The 18,168-nt window shown below is 36.7% G+C and overlaps 1 protein-coding gene across 1 annotated transcript in view; it reads right to left on the bottom strand.

Moving 5' to 3' along the window:
• The window catches only part of CFAP210 (cilia and flagella associated protein 210), a 38,767-nt gene extending 20,615 nt beyond the window's left edge, over positions 1-18,152 (bottom strand). Inside the window, exons 1-4 of the mRNA XM_059167086.1 lie at positions 17,974-18,152; positions 11,536-11,762; positions 8,347-8,520; positions 8,055-8,248 (exon numbers count right to left, since the gene is read on the bottom strand). Coding sequence (XP_059023069.1) covers positions 8,055-8,248; positions 8,347-8,520; positions 11,536-11,762; positions 17,974-18,022 — 644 coding nt within the window. The 5' untranslated portion in view covers positions 18,023-18,152. The remainder of the gene's footprint in view (positions 1-8,054; positions 8,249-8,346; positions 8,521-11,535; positions 11,763-17,973) is intronic.
• Positions 18,153-18,168: the final 16 nt, after the last annotated feature.

Here is an 18,168-nt window from a genome sequence, read left to right as displayed (position 1 = left end):
GATTTAAAAAAAAAAAAAAAAAGATTTTATTTATTTATTTATTTGACACAGAGAGATCACAAGTAGGCAGAGAGACAAGCAGAGAGAGAGAGGAAGAAGCAGGCTCCCTGCCGAGCAGAGAGCCCGATGCGGGACTCGATCCCAGGACCCCGAGATCATGACCTGAGCCCAAGGCAGCGGCTTAACCGACTGAGCCACCCAGGCACCCTGTGGGAGAATAATATGACCAATTTTTATTTTAACAAAATCTCTCTGGATGATGAAAGGAAAAGTACTTAGGAAGAGAGAATAGGAGGCCAGTTAAGGAGTTGAGGCAGTAATCCATGGGACATGAGGGTGTCTGGATTAAGATGACAGCAGTAATTTTAAGATTCATTTTGGAGAAAAAAAATTCAGTATCAGTTGCTGATAGATTTGGTGCGGAAAATAAAGGCACATGAAGAACTGAGGTGTATTCCTAGGTTTCTGATTTGAACAACTGAGTGAATAAAGATGCAACTTTTAGAAATTCCACTGCGAGGGTGGAGAATCAAAATTTTATTTCATATTAGACATTTAAGATTTTTTACATCTTTGAGACTTCCAAATGGAGATGTCTTAAAGGCAGTTGGATATGTAAAGCTGGGACTCAAAGGAGTGATCTGATCAAGAGTTAAAAATGTGGAAGTTCTTAGATTTAAGATGGGTTTCTAATCATTAGGAATGGTTGATGATCACTTAAGCCCTCATCTCTCTGCTTTTTCTCTGGATGATCTGATCCGGTGAAAGTGATGCAAACTATCCTATGATGATTTTTCCTTCTTCTGAGAAGCTGATGAGATAGATAAATAGTAACTGAGTTATTCTTAAGCAAGGTCTATTGGCTTCTTCCCAGAGAAAGGCTTACCTATCAATAGAAGGAAATAGAATTATATGCAGTATCTAAAGATATTATTAAATTTCTTTTCTTTTCTTTTTTAAAGATTTTTATTTATTTATTTGACACAGAGAGAGAGAGAGAGAGAGATCACAAGTAGGCAGAGCAGCAGGCAGAGAGAGAGGGGGAAGCAGACTCCCTGCTGAGCAGAGAGTCCGATATGGGGCTCGATCCCAGGACCCTGAGATCATGACCAGAGCTGAAGGCAGAGGCTTAACCCACTGAGCCACCCAGGCGCCCCTAAATTTCTTTTCAATAATTATGGTTAAGCTTCTTGGTCAAAACCCCTCCGTTTGGGGATTTTGGTGTCAGTACGGTCCCTCATTTGCCCCATCCTCATTATGTCCACTGGGCTGTGAGCCCCAGGCAGATTCTTAGACTGCTGAAAGCCCAACAATGGAATAGACTGCCCAGGTCTGCAGCTTAGAGATTGTTTTAAAAATGTAGGAAATCTCTCTTTCAGGCCCAGGATCAGCAATTATACAGTGTGTTTTAGTTATCCATTGCTGAGTAGTAACCCCTAAATTTAATGGATTAAAATAATAAACATTTATTGTTTCTCACCATTTCTGAGATTCAAGAATCTGGGAGTAACTTAGCTGGGTGGTTCTCCAGAGGTTGCAGTCAAGATGTTAGTTGGAGTAATAGATACCTGAAGGCTTGATTGAGGCTGGAGAACTATTTTTAAATATCTCTTGGCAGGAAGCCACAGCTCCTTGCCACATGGACCTCTACATAGAGCTGCCTGAGTGTCCTTATGCCATGATATCCTCAAGAATGAGTGATCCAAGATAGCAAGAAGGAAGTCACAATGCCTTTTTTAAAAAATTTCTTTTCAGTGTAACAGTATTATTGTTTTTTACACCACACCCAGTGCTCCACGCAATACGTGCCCTCCCCAATACTCACCACGTGGTTCCCCGAACCTCCCACCCCCCGCCCCTTCAAAACCCTCAGGTTGTTTTTCAGTGTCCATAGTCTCTCATGGTTCTCCTCCCCTTCCAATTTCCCAAAATGCCCTTTATATCCTAATCTCTCTCAGGATGTTACACCTCATGACTTCTACTCATTCTCTTCACTGGAAATGAGTTACTCTATAGCCAGCACTCAAGGGAGGGAGGAATTAGACTCCACCCTCTGAAGGGAGGAGTATCAAAGAATGTGTGGACATATTTTAAATCACCACCAGGTAATACCTGAATAGCACTTGGTTGTACAATTACCAGGGCATGGAAAAGAGTGTTGCCTCTTGGTATCCTGTAATTTCCATTTCTGTGTGATTAAAATAAGGTCTTTGCTCAAAGTGGAAAGTCATTCCAAATTTTGGCATGCCGTATACACCCAGCCTACAAGGCACATCATGACCTGGCCCTTGCCTCTTCCCAATCTCATCTTTAACACTGCTCTCTTAGGCCTCTTATTATAGTCCTCTTGCCTGCTTGTAGTTACCTAAACCCATCATACTTTAACTCACTTCTGGGACTTCACCCCTGCTATTTCCTCTGCTTAAAATACTTCTACATCTCCACTATGCATGACTTACGCCTGCTCAGATTTCACACTTTGTTGCTAGAACTGATCTTTTCTAAAAATTAGCCCCTTCTCTAGACTGGATCAGATGTCCATTTTATATACTTCCACATATCCTGTATGTATATTTGCCAAAATATCTATTATCATACCCTAATTATCTGTTCCATATTTATACCCTCCTCTCCAGATTGTAAACTTCTTAAAGAAAAAAGATAATTGTATTCATTTTTGCATTTGCAGTTACTAGAACAGTGGCTGGCAAACGGAGATTGTCCAATAAATGTTTATAACAATGCATGGATGATTGGATGAATGAATTTATTAATGAATGAAAAAATAGTCTATCTTAAAGTTTTTTCCCCCAACAGACTCGTATTTAAATTTTTTTTCTTTTCTATTTTAAATAGGGCTCCACACCCAAAATGCAGCTCTAACTCACAACCCTCAGATGAGGAGTCCCATGCTCTAACAACTGAGCTAAACAGGTACCCCAGAATAGACTCTTATTATTCAAGAAAGTGGGGGTAAAAACTCTCTCTTCTACTACATGGTCCTCTGTATCTATTCAGGTTAATACCAGTGTTAGTATTCCAGTTCTATTGTTCACTTCAAGAGGCTTTTTAAGGGCTAATTACCATTCCTACAGTATCTTAAGTGACATACATTCTGAATTGTATCAAACTGACACATGAATCAACATCCAACACAATTGTACTTGGTGATAATTTTGTAAATTCATATACCTAAAAAAATTTATAATAATAGATTTGCATTTTCCTTTGTTGTCCTCAATTACAGAATTGAATGTTTCTTAATAAATTTAAGATATAGAACTTATGGAAATTTGCAAATTGGCAACCCAAACCCACATGTCAAATAGCCTTCCCTTCCTAAGTCCCCATAATGCAACAAATAGAATGGAAGAATTTCTATATCACTACTAGAAACTAAATAAAGCAAAGTCTTACCTTATATTTGAATTTTCAAGAAATTTCAGCAAAAAACAGGGCACTCGAGAGTGCAATCAAGTTAAGTAATATTTGGACATCATTCACAAAGACAAAGCCCACCAGGAAAAAGAAAGGAATTTAAGGTGAGCTCAGAGCCCAGTCAACATCTCCTAGACTACACTGAAGATAAGCCAAAGAAAAAAAAAACCTTAGACCTGCTGGAACCTCTAACAGCACATGGAAAGCACATGGAAAGACCCCCATGGAAAGGGATCCTGTTGGCCTGATCACAGCCTACATGCAAAGGTTATAGGTAGGTAGATGGCCTGTGAAGGTGTTACCACTTGCCAGGTAATTTCCTGGAGATCAGTCTGTTACCTGCAATTATCTCAGCCACAACAGCCAACATAAGAGAGATTTCTCAAAGATGACACATTGCTCAAATATTTGCCTCCGTATGCCAATGGCGCTGTCCCTAACTTGTATAAACCCTTGGGCATTGACACTGACAAAGAAAAAATTATAAAAAATCCAGGGGCTCCCCCTTCTCTTTTTACTAAGGATTACAAGAAATGAAGACTAAACAATATGGCAATACATGTATCCTGAGAATCGATATCTATGTCACTCAGACATTTGTGACTATGAGAAAACACACACACACACACACTGTACACACACACCCCTACCTCAAAACCATAATAACAAAGAGAGACAGATTTAAGCACATAAAAATTAGTATCTTCTTGGGGCACCTGGGTGGCTCAGATGGTTAAGCATCTCCCTTCAGCTTGGGTCATGATACCAGGGCCCTGGGATCGAGCCACAAGTTGGACTTCTTGCTTAGTGGGGAGCCTGCTTCTCCTTCTCCCTCTGCCTGCTGTTCCCCCTGCTTGCTCTCTCTCTCCCTATCAAATAAATAAAAATCTTTTTAAAAATTAATATCTTCTAAATACTAAAACCACTCAGGGGTGCCTGCTTGACTCAGTTGGTAAAGCACATGACTTTCAGTCTCAGGGTTGTATGTTCGGGCCCCATGCTGGGTATTGAGATTACTTAAAAATAAAATCTTTAAAAAGAAAATACTAAAAACATTCAGAAATGATGACAAAAATCTGCAATATGTCTAATAAAGATTAATATCCAACATATATAAAAACTGCTTTTTAATCAGTTTTTAATCAATGAAAAACGTACACATCAATATGAAACAACCTACATAACAGAACAATGGAGTAACCAATTTATAACAAAAACCAAAACAGGTGAATATTTACATATGAAAAAATAACCTGCCACACTAGAAATTGAGAGAAATATAAATTAAGAGATAATACTTTTTGGTCCATTAAATTATTTTTTTTAAGATTTTATTTATTTGACAGAGAGACAAGTGAGAGAGCGAACACAAGCAGGGGGAGTGGGAGAGGGAGAGGCAGGCTTCCTGCAGAGCAGAGAGCCCAATGCAGGGCTTCGTCCCAGGACCTTCAGATGATGACTGAGCCGAAGGCAGATGCCTAATGACTTGAGTCATCCAGGCACCCTGGTCCATTAAATTCTGAAAAAATTACTGCCCAGCATTGATTATAACATAAAAAGGGTACCAGAGATCAGTGATGATTACATATTTAAAGCCTTCTCAAAGGCAGTTTCTCTCCACATGTAAAATCCAAGCTCAGTTAAAAAAAACTACTCTATATAACTACATCTTTGGACAAAAGTCACAAAATACATAAGGTCAGGGATGTTCACTACAGCATTGTTAGAAAAGGAGGAGGGAAAAATCCAAACTTCCTTCAATAATAACACAGTTAAACAAATAATGGTACATCCTTAATGTACAATAAGATTATTTTAAAAGATGTGACAGATCGATATATTCTAGTAAAAAAGATATTCAAGGTATATTTTTGATTGAAAAAAAATGAAGTCACAGAAAGATACATTGTAAAACATTCATGGCTAAAAATATATACACACTTATATATGCCCTGTATACAGATATGAGTAATAGCAACAGAACATTCTGAAGGGGTAGTTACAACTTTTTTTTCTATTTATTTATTTATTCATTTATTTTTAAAGATTTTATTTATTTATTTGACAGACAGAGATCACAAGTAGTCAGAGAGGCAGGCAGAGAGAGAGAGAGAGAGGGAAGCAGGCTTCCTGCGGAGCAGGGAGCCCGATGCGGGGCTTGATCCCAGGACCCTGAGATCATGACCCGAGCCGAAGGCAGCAGCCCAAACCACTGAGCAACCCAGGCGCCCCTATTTATTTATTTATTTTTGTCACAAACTATTTATAATGCTGTTTGAGAAAAGGAAAATGGGACTTAAAGAGACACTGAAAGTGTGAATATGAAGATGGGTTTTTCAATTTTATTCCAAATTTTGTTGTATCAAATTTTAACAAGTAAATATTCATTTCCTATTAGCAAAATTTTAAAAAAACTTTGAAAAGTAGACAAATATATGCCCAAATGTTAACAGTGCCTGCTTTGTTTTTTTGTTTTGTTTTGTTTTTTTGTTTTTTTGGATCACAGTTTCTAGTGATTTTATTTTTATTATTTTTATTATTTTTATTTTTATTTTTATTTTTTTTTAAAAGATTTTATTTATTTGACAGAGAGAAATCACAAGTGGGCAGAGAGAGAGAGAGGAGGAAGCAGGCTCCCAGAGAGAGCCCGATGCGGGACTCGACCCCAGGACCCCGAGACCACGACCTGAGCCGAAGGCAGCGGCTCAACCCACTGAGCCACCCAGGCGCCCCTATTATTTTTATTTTTAAAAGATTTTTATTTATTTATTTATTTATTTATTTGATAGATAGAGATCACAACTAGGCAGAGAGGCAGGCAGAGAGAAAGGAGGAAGCAGGCTCCCCACCAAGCAGGGAGCCTGATGTGGGGCTCGATCCCAGGAGCTTGGGATCATGACCCGAGCTGAAGGCAGAACTTTAACCCACTGAGCCATGCAGGTGCCCCAGTTTCTACTGATTTTAATTTTCATCTTGTTTTATTGTATTTTGTAATTCTATAATGATCATATATTAATAATATGTTTAAGTACAAAAATAATTTTTCTTCATAAGCGTAATATTGTTTAAAATGTTTATTGTTTGAAATTTAAAATGATCCATGCACATTTAAACTATGATGTAAAGAAACTGGTAAGTCTCACATTGGAAAAACAAGGTGGCCAGCAGATGAGGAACAGACTTTTTACTGAATCCCCTTTGTGCCTTTTCCTATTTGTATGTATCAGCTGTTTAGAAAAGTAAGTAAAATTATACACAAATACAATTCCCTCTCCTGACATATATAGTAGCTACTTCTTTGAAAGAATTCAGGTTTGATTTCTATTTACTGACATAGCAAAAGCTCATAATATACTAGTAAGTGAAAAAATATCCAATGATACTATTGATCTGATTCCATTTTATAAAATATGAGTATATATGCTCAGAAAAAAAGTCTTTAGCAGTGGCTCAAAGATTGCCAGGGCCTGAGGGTGAAGAATAGAACTTAGTGCAAAGGCGCAGGCGCATGAGGGAAATTTTGGGGTGCTAGAAGTATTCTATATCTTGACTTAGGGGTAGTTATATAGCTATATGCTTTTTAAAAGGTGAATTTTATTAGTAAATGTAAATTACAGCTCAATGAATCTGACCCCCTCCACCACCACCAAAAAATATCTATATGGCTATATACCAACATGCCAAAAAATTACAGATTATTGCAGTAGATTAGATTATTGGTCAAAAAGACTCACTCTCTCACTTCTCATTTCCATTGGAGTCTATTTCTCTATTCCATGCTTGTTAGACTTGGCCATATGTTTTGCTTTAGCCTTATGGTAGATCAAGTGCACTTCCTTGACTTTGCCTTTGAGTTTAGCCACATTTTTTAAAAATTTATTTATTTATTTTCAGCATAACAGTATTCATTATTTTTTTACCACACCCAGTGCTCCATGCAATCCGTGCCCTCTCTAATACCCACCACCTGGTACCCCAACCTCCCACCCCCCCGCCACTTCAAACCCCTCAGATTGTTTTTCAGAGTCCATAGTCTCTCATGATTCACCTCCCCTTCCAATTTCCCCCAACTCCCTTCTCCTCTCTAACTCCCCGTGTCCATGTTATTTGTTATGCTCCACAAATAAGTGAAACCATATGATAATTGACTCTCTCTGCTTGACTTATTTCACTTAGCATAATCTCTTCTTTTAAGCTCAGGCTCATTCTCTTGCATCTCTGTCAATACCATGAGAAAAGTTTCCCCAAGTCCCTTTATCCTAGATCTTAAAAATGAACATACATGGAACAGATCAGAGCCCTCTCCACAGCAACCAGCAAACCCAACCAGTTCTGTAGTGTGCAGAAAAGCTGTACAACCAGGCTAAAACAACCCACAGATGCATGAGAAATCAATGGTTTGCTGAATGCCACTGGATTGTGTGACTGTTATGCCACATTATTGTGACAATAGTAACTAATATATTATCTCTGGGTAAGAGTAATAGAGATTTTTTAACCCTTCTTTGTATTTTTTCTACTTACTAGGTATTTCAGCATGTATTACTTTTATAATCTGAAAAAAAAGCTTTTGTGAGAAAGATAAGATACAAAAAAGGTAATTCATATATACATACTGTTTTAAATGATCATTGGCAAGAGCCATTCTATCTCTGCGTTGTTTTTCTGCTTTTTCTTTTTCTTCTTTAAAAGATTTTTCAATGCTGAGTTTCAATTGTTCTTCCCATTTTTCATCTGATTTTATTTTATTCTTTTGGAATTCAATCTGTGCATCACGTTCTTTCATAACTCTACTAAGAAGAAGTCCTGACTACAAAAAAAAAATTGTGGCATTTTAAGAAAATAAAGTCTAATTATGTATAGATAACATTAAATATAGAGAGAAATGCAAGAAAACCCAAGTAGTACATGAAAGCGTTTCACTCTTTCTGTCTGGTACAATTGGTATTGCTTTGCAAATTCAATAGCCTTTTTTCTTTCTCCTTGTTTGTATATTTCTTCTTCTATATCAAGAATTTGTCTTTCTGCCTCTACTTCTTCATCACGCTTCTTTTTGGCTTCAAGTTTCTGTTCTTTCATCCCCTAAAAAAAGAAAAAAATCAGTCTTCTATTTTCATTTTTCAACTCAATTTCATAAAATTTAACATTACATATAACAAAATAATTTGAGCTTTCATTATGAGCTATTGTATTTGCATATATCATTAATAAATAAAATAAGATGTTACACTTATAAGCTAATATTTTAATTGAACTTTTGGGTAGGTAACATGTTTAATATTTTAAATATTAATATTTTTGGTTCAAAACCCCAAAATATTGTAAAGATATACAGTGAAGTTCTCCCTCTAATCCTAGCTTCCACCAGCAATCTCTAAGATAACCACTATTATTAGTTTCTTATATTCACTTCCAAAGTTCCTTTCCATATTTATATAAATATATATATTACCATTTTTATTCCTTTAAAAAATCAACAGTAGCATATTTAATGCTCTTCTACATCTATGAGGAGTCTATCCAATGTGTCATGTCAGATGGAGTCCTTCTTCTCCTCTATGGGTCATACTTCATATGTCTTAAGTAAACCTTACTTTACCCTAAAATCCTGAAGATAACCTATTATTTATTTTAAATTTTTACTGTTTTACTTTTCACATCTGGGTTTTCATCCAGCTGAAATTCATTTTTGCATATTCTATACCATAAGGATATAATTTCATCTTTCCATATGGCAATTATCTCAGTATTAGTTACAGAATACCCAGTCCTTTCCCTTCTGTCTTGACTGACATTTCTGTCATATGTCAAGTTCCCATATATAACATGTGAGTTTTTCTAAGCTCTCTATTCTGGTCTATTGTTTTTTCAATCTCTGTGCCTATAAAACAGTTTTTACTACTACATTTCTACCACATTTACTATACTTCTTCTTATTCTTTAACATCCATGGAGATACAAAGCATTATATACAGTGTGCTACTTCGGTTTATTTATATGGTATATTCCACTCCCCCATCCCTTTATGGATCAGGGACTTCTTTAAAATCATGTTTTTAGGAGCAAAATCTACATACCCCCTTTTAGTATAGTTTTACAAATGCATAGTCACTTATAGAACAGTTCCATCCTCATGGAACTCATGCCCTGGTATACCAACAACTCCCCCCATCTGCAATCCCTGGCAACCACAGATCTGTTTTCTTTCCCTGTAGTTTTGCATTTTTTAGAATGTAACATATATATGTAATATATAATATAATATATATAGTAATATACATAATATGTAATGTAATATAATATGTGATATAATATATTATAAAATATGTACTATTGCACATGCTACATATATTACATGTAACATATGTAATACATGATATCAGCCATGACATTTTTCCCTCTTCTAGAAAAAAAGAATAAATTATGAACACTATTCCTAAAGCAAGGTACTATAAGCTTTCTATGTCCCTTCCCACAGCTGGGAGAAAATATTTTTGAATCAAATATCTAATAAAGGATCTGTATTCAGAATATATTTTAAAATTCCCTAAACTTAATAATAAAAATTAGAAAACAAACCCCACTTATTTTTTAAAATATTTAATTATTTATTTTAAAGAGAGACAGACCGAGTGAGAGAATCTCAAGCAGATTCTGCGGTGAGCACAGAACCTGACTCAGGTCTTGATCCCAGGACCCTGAAATCATGGCTTGAGATGAAACCAAGAGTCAAACGCTCAATTAACTGAGCCACCTATGTGCATGCCAAAACAAACCCCATTTAAGCATGTGCAAAAGATTTCAATAAACACTTCACCAAAGAAGATATACAATAGAAAATAAGTTTATAAAAAGATGTTAAGCATCATTATAATCAGAGGCATTCAAACTCAAATTATAATTCTAATTAAAACTACTTCACACCTATTAGAATGTCTATAATTAAAAAGATGGACCATAGAAAGTTGGCAAGAATGTGGAGAAAATAGAACACTTATACTCTTATGGGAGTGTAAAATTAGAACTACTTCTGAAAACAGTTCAGAAGTTTCTTACAAAGTTAAATATGCAACCATCATATTATCCAGCCATTCTACCCAGATATTTACCCTAGAGAAGTAAAAGTGTATGTCCACATATAAACTTATACATGAAGGTTCATATGCAGCTTTATTTATAATAGCCCCAAACTGGAAACAGCTCATATATCAACATTTGGTTGATGCCAAAACCATCAACCATTGAACAGATAAACAAACTGTGGTATGTCCATACAAGGGAATACTACTACTCAGCAATAAAAATGAATGAATGATTAATATACACAACAACATGAAAGAATTTCAAAACAATTGCATTGAATAAAATTTATAATAGAAAGCAGCTGAGGGCAAGAGCGCCTGGCTGGCTTAGTCAGTTAAGTGATGGACTCTTGATTTCAGCTCAAGTCATGATCTCAGGATAGTGAGATGGAGCCCTGCATTTGGCTCTGTGCTTAGCAGGGTGTCTGCTTGAGATTCTCTCTCCCTCTGCCCTCCCCCAACTCCTGCTTGCACAGGTATGCGCACGCTCTCTCTCTCTTAAATAAATACACAAATCTTTAAAGAAAGAAAGAAAGGAAGGAAGGAAGAAAAGAAAGCAGATCAGGGCTGCCTGGCTGGCTTAGTCGAAGGAGCATGTGCCTTTTGATATCAGGTTTGTGAGTTCAACCCCCACACTGGGTGTAGAGATTACTTAAAAATAAAATCTTGAAAAAAAAAAAAAAAGAAAGAAAGGAATCAAGCAGATCAGTTGTCTGAAAAAGAGTGAGGAGGAATGAGAAGCAATAAACTGAGCACGAGGAAACTTTGGGTGATGAGTATGTTCATTATCTTAATTATAACGGTTTCAGGGGTGTATAATTATGCCAAAACTTATCAAATTGCACACTTTAAATATGTCTACTTTATTGTGTCACTTCTCCTAAATAAAGCTGTTGAGAATGTGTTTCAAAGTATTTTTTATGGTATTTTACATGTAAAAAAAACATATAGAAGAGTACTAAGAAAAGAGAGTGAGTCTTCAGTGCATGTGTACTCCCGGGTGATTAATACTTACTGCATATGTGTTAGTCCAATGTTTTACCACTTCTTGGGATCGGAAATGCATTTCTTTCTTTGCCTTTCTTTCTGCACGAAGACATGCTGCTTCTCTTGTCAAACTATCAAGGCTATCTTGAATCCTTTTCCACTCATTCTGTGGAATTATGGTAACCTCCCGGAGATCTACCTTGCTAGGTAGAAGAGGTGGATAGAGAGCTTGATCTTCTTCAGAGTTCTTTATTTCTAATAAATTTTAAAGAATGAATGTTAAAAACTTTCAAGAGTTTAAATGTTTTTTCTCAGACATTTCTATATTGTCATGATATCTGGAAATTATTTTAAATAATTTTATTCTTGTTAGTTTAAGAACACTGAGATTAAGCACAAAATATATAAGAACTTGGAATCAAAAGACAGATTTGAGTCTTCCCTTGGTCATTTCCTTACTCTGTAAACTGAGATAAGTCATTCAACTTTTTGGAGACTCAGTATCAACATCTTTAAAGTTGAGATCAATACCTACCCCAACAGGCTGTTATTAAAACATTTTTTCAAAACTGACCAAGTAGCAGTCTATAAATGGATAATTTGGGGGAATGTTCATCTTTAGAAGTTGTGGACATCATCATTGACCCTATTCAATCCCTTCCTAATTGAGTAGCAGCAATGTAATTTGGAAAACTACGGTCTCAGGGTGAGCCTCATTAGTTTAAGAATACTTGCATTTCCTTTGCCAATAATTATTTCTGTAATAAGCAAACAAAAGGAAAAGAGATTTATTTGTGACTTTTAGAAAGGTTCTTTCTTGTTCTTCTGGAAGAGACATCTGAGAGTGACTCTTAAACTAGATATGACCAAGGAAGCATAAAGAACAGACAGACAACCATCCTATGACCACAAAAGGAAGCAGCCTTACAGTGAAGCTATTACTGTGAACCACAAAGGAGAAACAAAGGAGGAATGTGGGGCAATAAGTGTCTCATTATAATGCCAAATCAATCAGACCTGAAGCCTGGAGTTCCTGTTATATGGGCAAATAAATTTCCTTTTTTTTAAATATGATTGAGTTGGATATTCTATGTATGACTTAAAAAGCATCATAAAGGAACATACCACATATGAACTATGTAAATCTAGGTAAAATTATTTAACTCTCGAGTTCCTTAACTGCAAAATGGAGATATTAATAGGGCCTACTTTATGTGGTTGATGTGAGAATTAAATGAAGTTATATATGTAAAAAAATTAGAATAGGATGTGGCACACAGTATGTTCTCAATATATGTTAGTTATTATGTTTACTATTTTTATTTTAAGATGAATGAAACAGATGTAGGGAGAAAAGCAGAAGCCAGAAATCACATGACTTCAGAAACAGATAAAGACACTGAGAGAAAAGCTGCAAGGATCAACTAGAGTCTCCTTGGGGATTGAATTAAGGTTGATGGGATTGAGAAATTGGTTGCTAAAGTGTGAGTTTAGAACCACAGGTACCATCTTGCCTATCACATACCAAGTCTCCGCCCGCATAATAAGCTACACAAAGCTGGGAAGTAGAATAGTGTCCTGGATCAAGTTATACCTAAATTCCCAGCTATATGGGGGACCTGGTTGGCTCAGTGGGTTAAGCCTCTGCCTTCAGCTCAGGTCATGATCTCAGGGTCCTGGGATTGAGGACTGAGGACTGCATCCCGCTCTCTGCTCAGCGGGGAGCCGGAGCCGGCTACCACCCCACGCCCCACCGTCTCTATGCCTACTTGTGATCTCTGTCAAACAAATAAATAAAATCTTTATGGACATTGGGGAGGGTATGTGCTTTGGTGAGTGCTGTGAAGTCTGTAAACCTGGTGATTCACAGACCTGTACCCCTGGGGATAAAAATATATGTTTATAAAAAATAAAAAAATAAAATAAATCCCCAGATATGTGAGCCAAAATAGTCCCCTTTGTTTTAACTATCATAAGTTTGATTAGTCACTTGCAACCAGAGTCCTGACAAATACATCCTTGTAACAAATTTCCTTTGTTTTGCCTAAACTGACTCAACTTGATTTGTGCTACTTGCAATTAAAGGCTAACTAAACAAAGGTTACTACGTTAAACCATCTACGTTTTGATTAACATATTGTTAAGCATATTAGTATCTTTTTCTTGTGACAAGAACTTTAAAGATCTACTGTCTTAGCAAGTTTCAATTATGCTATATAGTACTAACTATAGTCCCGATGCTATACATTACATCTCTAGGACTTATTTATTTTATAATAACTTCAACTTTGTACCTTTTGGCCTCCTTCACCATTTCTCCCACTGCCCATCTCCTGCCTCTGGCAACCACCAGTCTGTTCTCTATGAGTCTGGTTTTGGGGAAGGTTTTATGGAGTTTTTTTGTTTGTTTGTTTGTTTTTTATATTCCACATATATAAATGACATCATACAGTATTTGTCTTTCTCTGTCTGACTTATTCCCCTCGAAGTCCATGTTATTGCAATGGCAAGATTTTCTTCTTTTCTGGGTCTAAATAATATTCTATTGTACATATAAACCGTATTTTCTTAACCTATTCACCCATTAATACATACTTAAGGTTGTTTCCATATTCTAACATATGTAAATAATATTGCAATGAACATGGGGGTGCAGATATCTCTCTGAATTAGTGTCCTCATTTTCTTTGGATAACTACCCAGAAGTGGAACTTCTGAATCCTATGGTTATTCTATTTGTAATTTTTGAGGAACCTGCATACTGTTTTCAATAGTGTCTGGACTAATTTACATTTTCAACAAGAGCGCACAAGGCTTCCCTTTTCTCCACATCCTCACCAACATTTGTTATTTCTTATCTTTTTGATAATAGCTATTCTAACAACCACTATTTTTTAAATTATGTTATGTTAGTCATTATACAGCCACCATTTATTTTGGTTTTGATTTGCATGGTTTCTTCTTTGACCCATTTTTTTTTTTTAAAGATTTTATTTATTCATTTGACAGAGAGAGATCACAAGCAGGCAGAGAGGCAGGCAGAGAGAGAGAGGAGGAAGCAGACTCCCTGCTGAGCAGAGAGCCCGATGCGGGACTCGATCCCAGGACCCTGAGATCATGACCTGAGCCGAAGGCAGCGGCTCAACCCACTGAGCCACCCAGGCGCCCCTTTGACCCATTTTTTAAAACCTAAAAGCAGGGGCGCCTGGGTGGCTCAGTGGGTTAAAGCCTCTGCCTTCGGCTCAGGTCATGATCCCAGGGTCCTGGGATCGAGCCCCACGTTGGGCTCTCTGCTCAGCAGGGAGCCTGCTTCCCTTTCTCTCTCTCTGCCTGCCTCTCTGCCTACTTGTGATCTCTGTCTGTCAAATGAATAAATAAAATCTTTAAAAAAAAATAAATAAAACCTAAAAGCATTTAATTTCTTCATACTTGTGAATTCCCCAAATTTCTATTATTGATTTCTAAGTCATTCCACTGTTTTTGGATAATATATTTTGTATTATTTCTATCCTTTTAAATGTATAAAGGCTTGTTTTATAACCTGTCATATGGTCTATCCTGAAGAATGTTCTATGTGCATTTGAAAGGAATATATATTCTGCTATTGCTTTTGTCTTTTAAAAGTTTCATCAAGCTATGTCTGGTTCTGGATCTGTTTTAATTTATTCTATTCAGACAATGAGCTCTTCAATATGTAATGTTTTTCATCAAATTTATGAAGTCTATAGTCATTATTTCTTCAAATGTTTTCTTCTACCCTTTTCCCTCTTCTCCTTCTAAGACTCAAATAGCACGCATGCTGGTATACTTGTGTCCTACATTTATTGCTCTGAGGATCTGCTCATTTTTATTCATCCTTTTTTCCCCTCTATTTCTTAGACGGGATAACCTCAATCAATATATGTTCAAGTTCATGGAATTTTTCTTCTCCACAGTTACCTGCTATTGATATCCTGTAGTGAATTTTCATTTAAACCATTGTGCTTTTCAACTTGAAAATTTCTACTTGGTTTCTGTTTATAATTTCTATCTCTTTATTGATATGGTCTATTTTGTGAGATAGCATTCTTAATATTTTCCTTTAGTTTCTCTGACATTTAGTTCTTTGAACATATTTATAATAGCTATAAATCTACACAAGAATATTGCTTAGAAGTCTAACATCTGGCTTCCTCAGGAACAATTTCTTTTAAAACTTTTTTCCTGTTTGGGACATAATTTCTTATTTCTTTGCATGCCTTGTCATTTTAAATAATATATGGTAAGTCTAGATATTAGATTCCCCTCACACAGCAATATATTTTGTTCTGTTTTTGCTGTTGTGGTTTGTTTAGTGCTTTTCCGGAACTAAACCTGTAAAGTCTGTATTCTTTATTGTATGTGGCTATTGGAATTTCAGCTTGGTTAATTTAGTTGTCAGCTAATAACTGGACAGAGTTTCATTAAATTAAATTTTATTTCCTTAAATAAGTTTCCCAGACTTAGCTAAGAAATGTTCTGTGAGGGGTGCAGCATGACTTCAATGCTCAGGCAGATAGTTTACAACTCTGTTTTAGCCTTTACTTTTTCTTGCATAGAGCCTCAAATTCAGCCAGAGGTGAAAGTTTCATTCTCAGGTATTTCCTGGGCATGTGCACAGCACGATGCATGCATTTGTCCTTATGAATTCCCAGGAATAAGTAGAATCTTCAGCCCCCTATGGACATCTCATTTCCCAGGTATTCCTCTTAAGTTTTTTGGTTAGTTTGTTGTTTGTACCAACAGTTACCACTACATCAGACTGCTGTGATGTTAAAAAAAAAATGCTACTGATCATTTTAACAAGTATACCCAGTGAGCTCTGAGTCAGGTCAAATAAAGTCAAGCCTTGTGAGTGGGATTTTCCAGTGAGACAGGTCAAATAACAGTTCTTAAAAAGGGGGGAGATTTGGAGAGGATCCAATCCAGTTCCACCCCCTCCATATTACTAAGCCACTGGATTTCACTGTGGTAGCAATGGTTTTCTAGACCTCCATGGGGCTAGGAAAAAAATATGGGATTAGAGCAAGTTAAAATGGCAAAAAACATACTGTTGTTACCAAGATTTGGCTATTTTTCCTGATAAACACTCCCCAGTTATTGCAAGCCTTTGGTTAATTTCCTGAGTTCTCAAAAGAATGTTGGTTCTGACAGGTTGGTTTTTTTTTTTTTTTTTTTTTTTTTTTTTTGTCAGTGTTCTTTTTCATTTAATAAAGAGGAGGACTTTTGGAGATTGTTATCTCCAAAATGGATTTCTGGCTGATGTCACCCCACTAAATCTTTAGATAATCGTTTTACAGATAGCTGTCTACATATCTGAGCCCCTCTCCTACTTCACTACTTCAATGGAGATTATAATTTAGTAGTAAGGCTCAGATAGTACCTTTATTTTGTTTACTTATTTGTAATCTCCACACCCAACATGCTGTTCACACGCACGACCTGGAGATCAAGAGTCACATGATCTACCGACTGAGCCAGTCAGGTACCCCTCGGATGGTAACTTTTGGATTGAATGACACGAAACATTATTTAATATCTATCAGATAAATCAAAGTACTTTTACTGTAGTACTCTGTATATGAGACAGTGAGTATGTGAGACTAATTGTGTTTTTTCAATACATGTCATATGGGTACTTTCTCTCTCCAACCAGTCAGGACCTTCTGCTGCTACTTCATGGTCCTTCACTGCAGAAATACCCATTAATGTCCACTGGTGAGTTAATGTCTGGCCCTCACTCTACATCTGGCATAAAGAGGCGCTATTGCTACAGAAGTTCAGGCAATGACATGAAGAAAGTCCAGATTCCCAAGGTTCAAGTGGTCACGATGACAACATTAATTGGGAATTTTACAGACTTAAGAAAATAAAATCATTGGAATTGCTAAAGAGTTCTTTAGATGCCCCCCTAGGCTACTTCTATTCAAAAATCAGATTTTTATAACAGGTCGTCTAGATTACACTATCTAAGTAGAATTATTTTTTACACTTCTTCACTCTAGAGATGAGGAAATTGAGACATTGCCATTAGAGACTTTGCTAAGAGCAGTCAGTAGGTTCACAGCACAGCCAAGACTCTAATGAGGTCATTGATATTTCCAAAAGATATTCCAATTCACTCAGTGAATAACAAAAGCTTAAGGGAATCCAGCAAACACCGGACTCTTGGAGCTGCTATTGCACTGTTTGAGGATCACGCCAGACGGTCAACTGGGAGTCTATGACTTATCTTTTCTCCGCTTCTATTACTGTAAACTTTTCCCACCCACCTATTCATCTGAAGGCAAAACCGTCCGTTTACACAGAGCCCAATGATGCCCTGTGGGGATGCTTTCGAGTTGGTTGAGCCCTTTTCAAAAAGTAACCAAACTTTCATTTGCCACCCTTACTCTATGCCTGGAGGCCAGAAACAATCCCTGTGCCTAGATAGGCCAGTTTACCTCACCTGTATCTTCCTTTGCCCGTCCACAGCGCCTTCCAAACCGCACCAGCATCTCTAACGAGGTAGGTGCCTTTGGCTCTTTGTGACTTGGAAAGATGACTCCGATGCTGGGCGAGTAGCACTCCAGCCTGCCGAATGTTTGTCAAACTGCACAGTTGCTTAGCAACGCCGCCGGAAGTGACGGCGGACCGGCGAGCG

The sequence above is a fragment of the Mustela lutreola genome, chromosome 3 (assembly GCF_030435805.1).
Source record: "Mustela lutreola isolate mMusLut2 chromosome 3, mMusLut2.pri, whole genome shotgun sequence".
Lineage (NCBI taxonomy): Eukaryota > Metazoa > Chordata > Mammalia > Carnivora > Mustelidae > Mustela > Mustela lutreola.
This window is presented reverse-complemented; position numbering and strand designations above follow the sequence as displayed.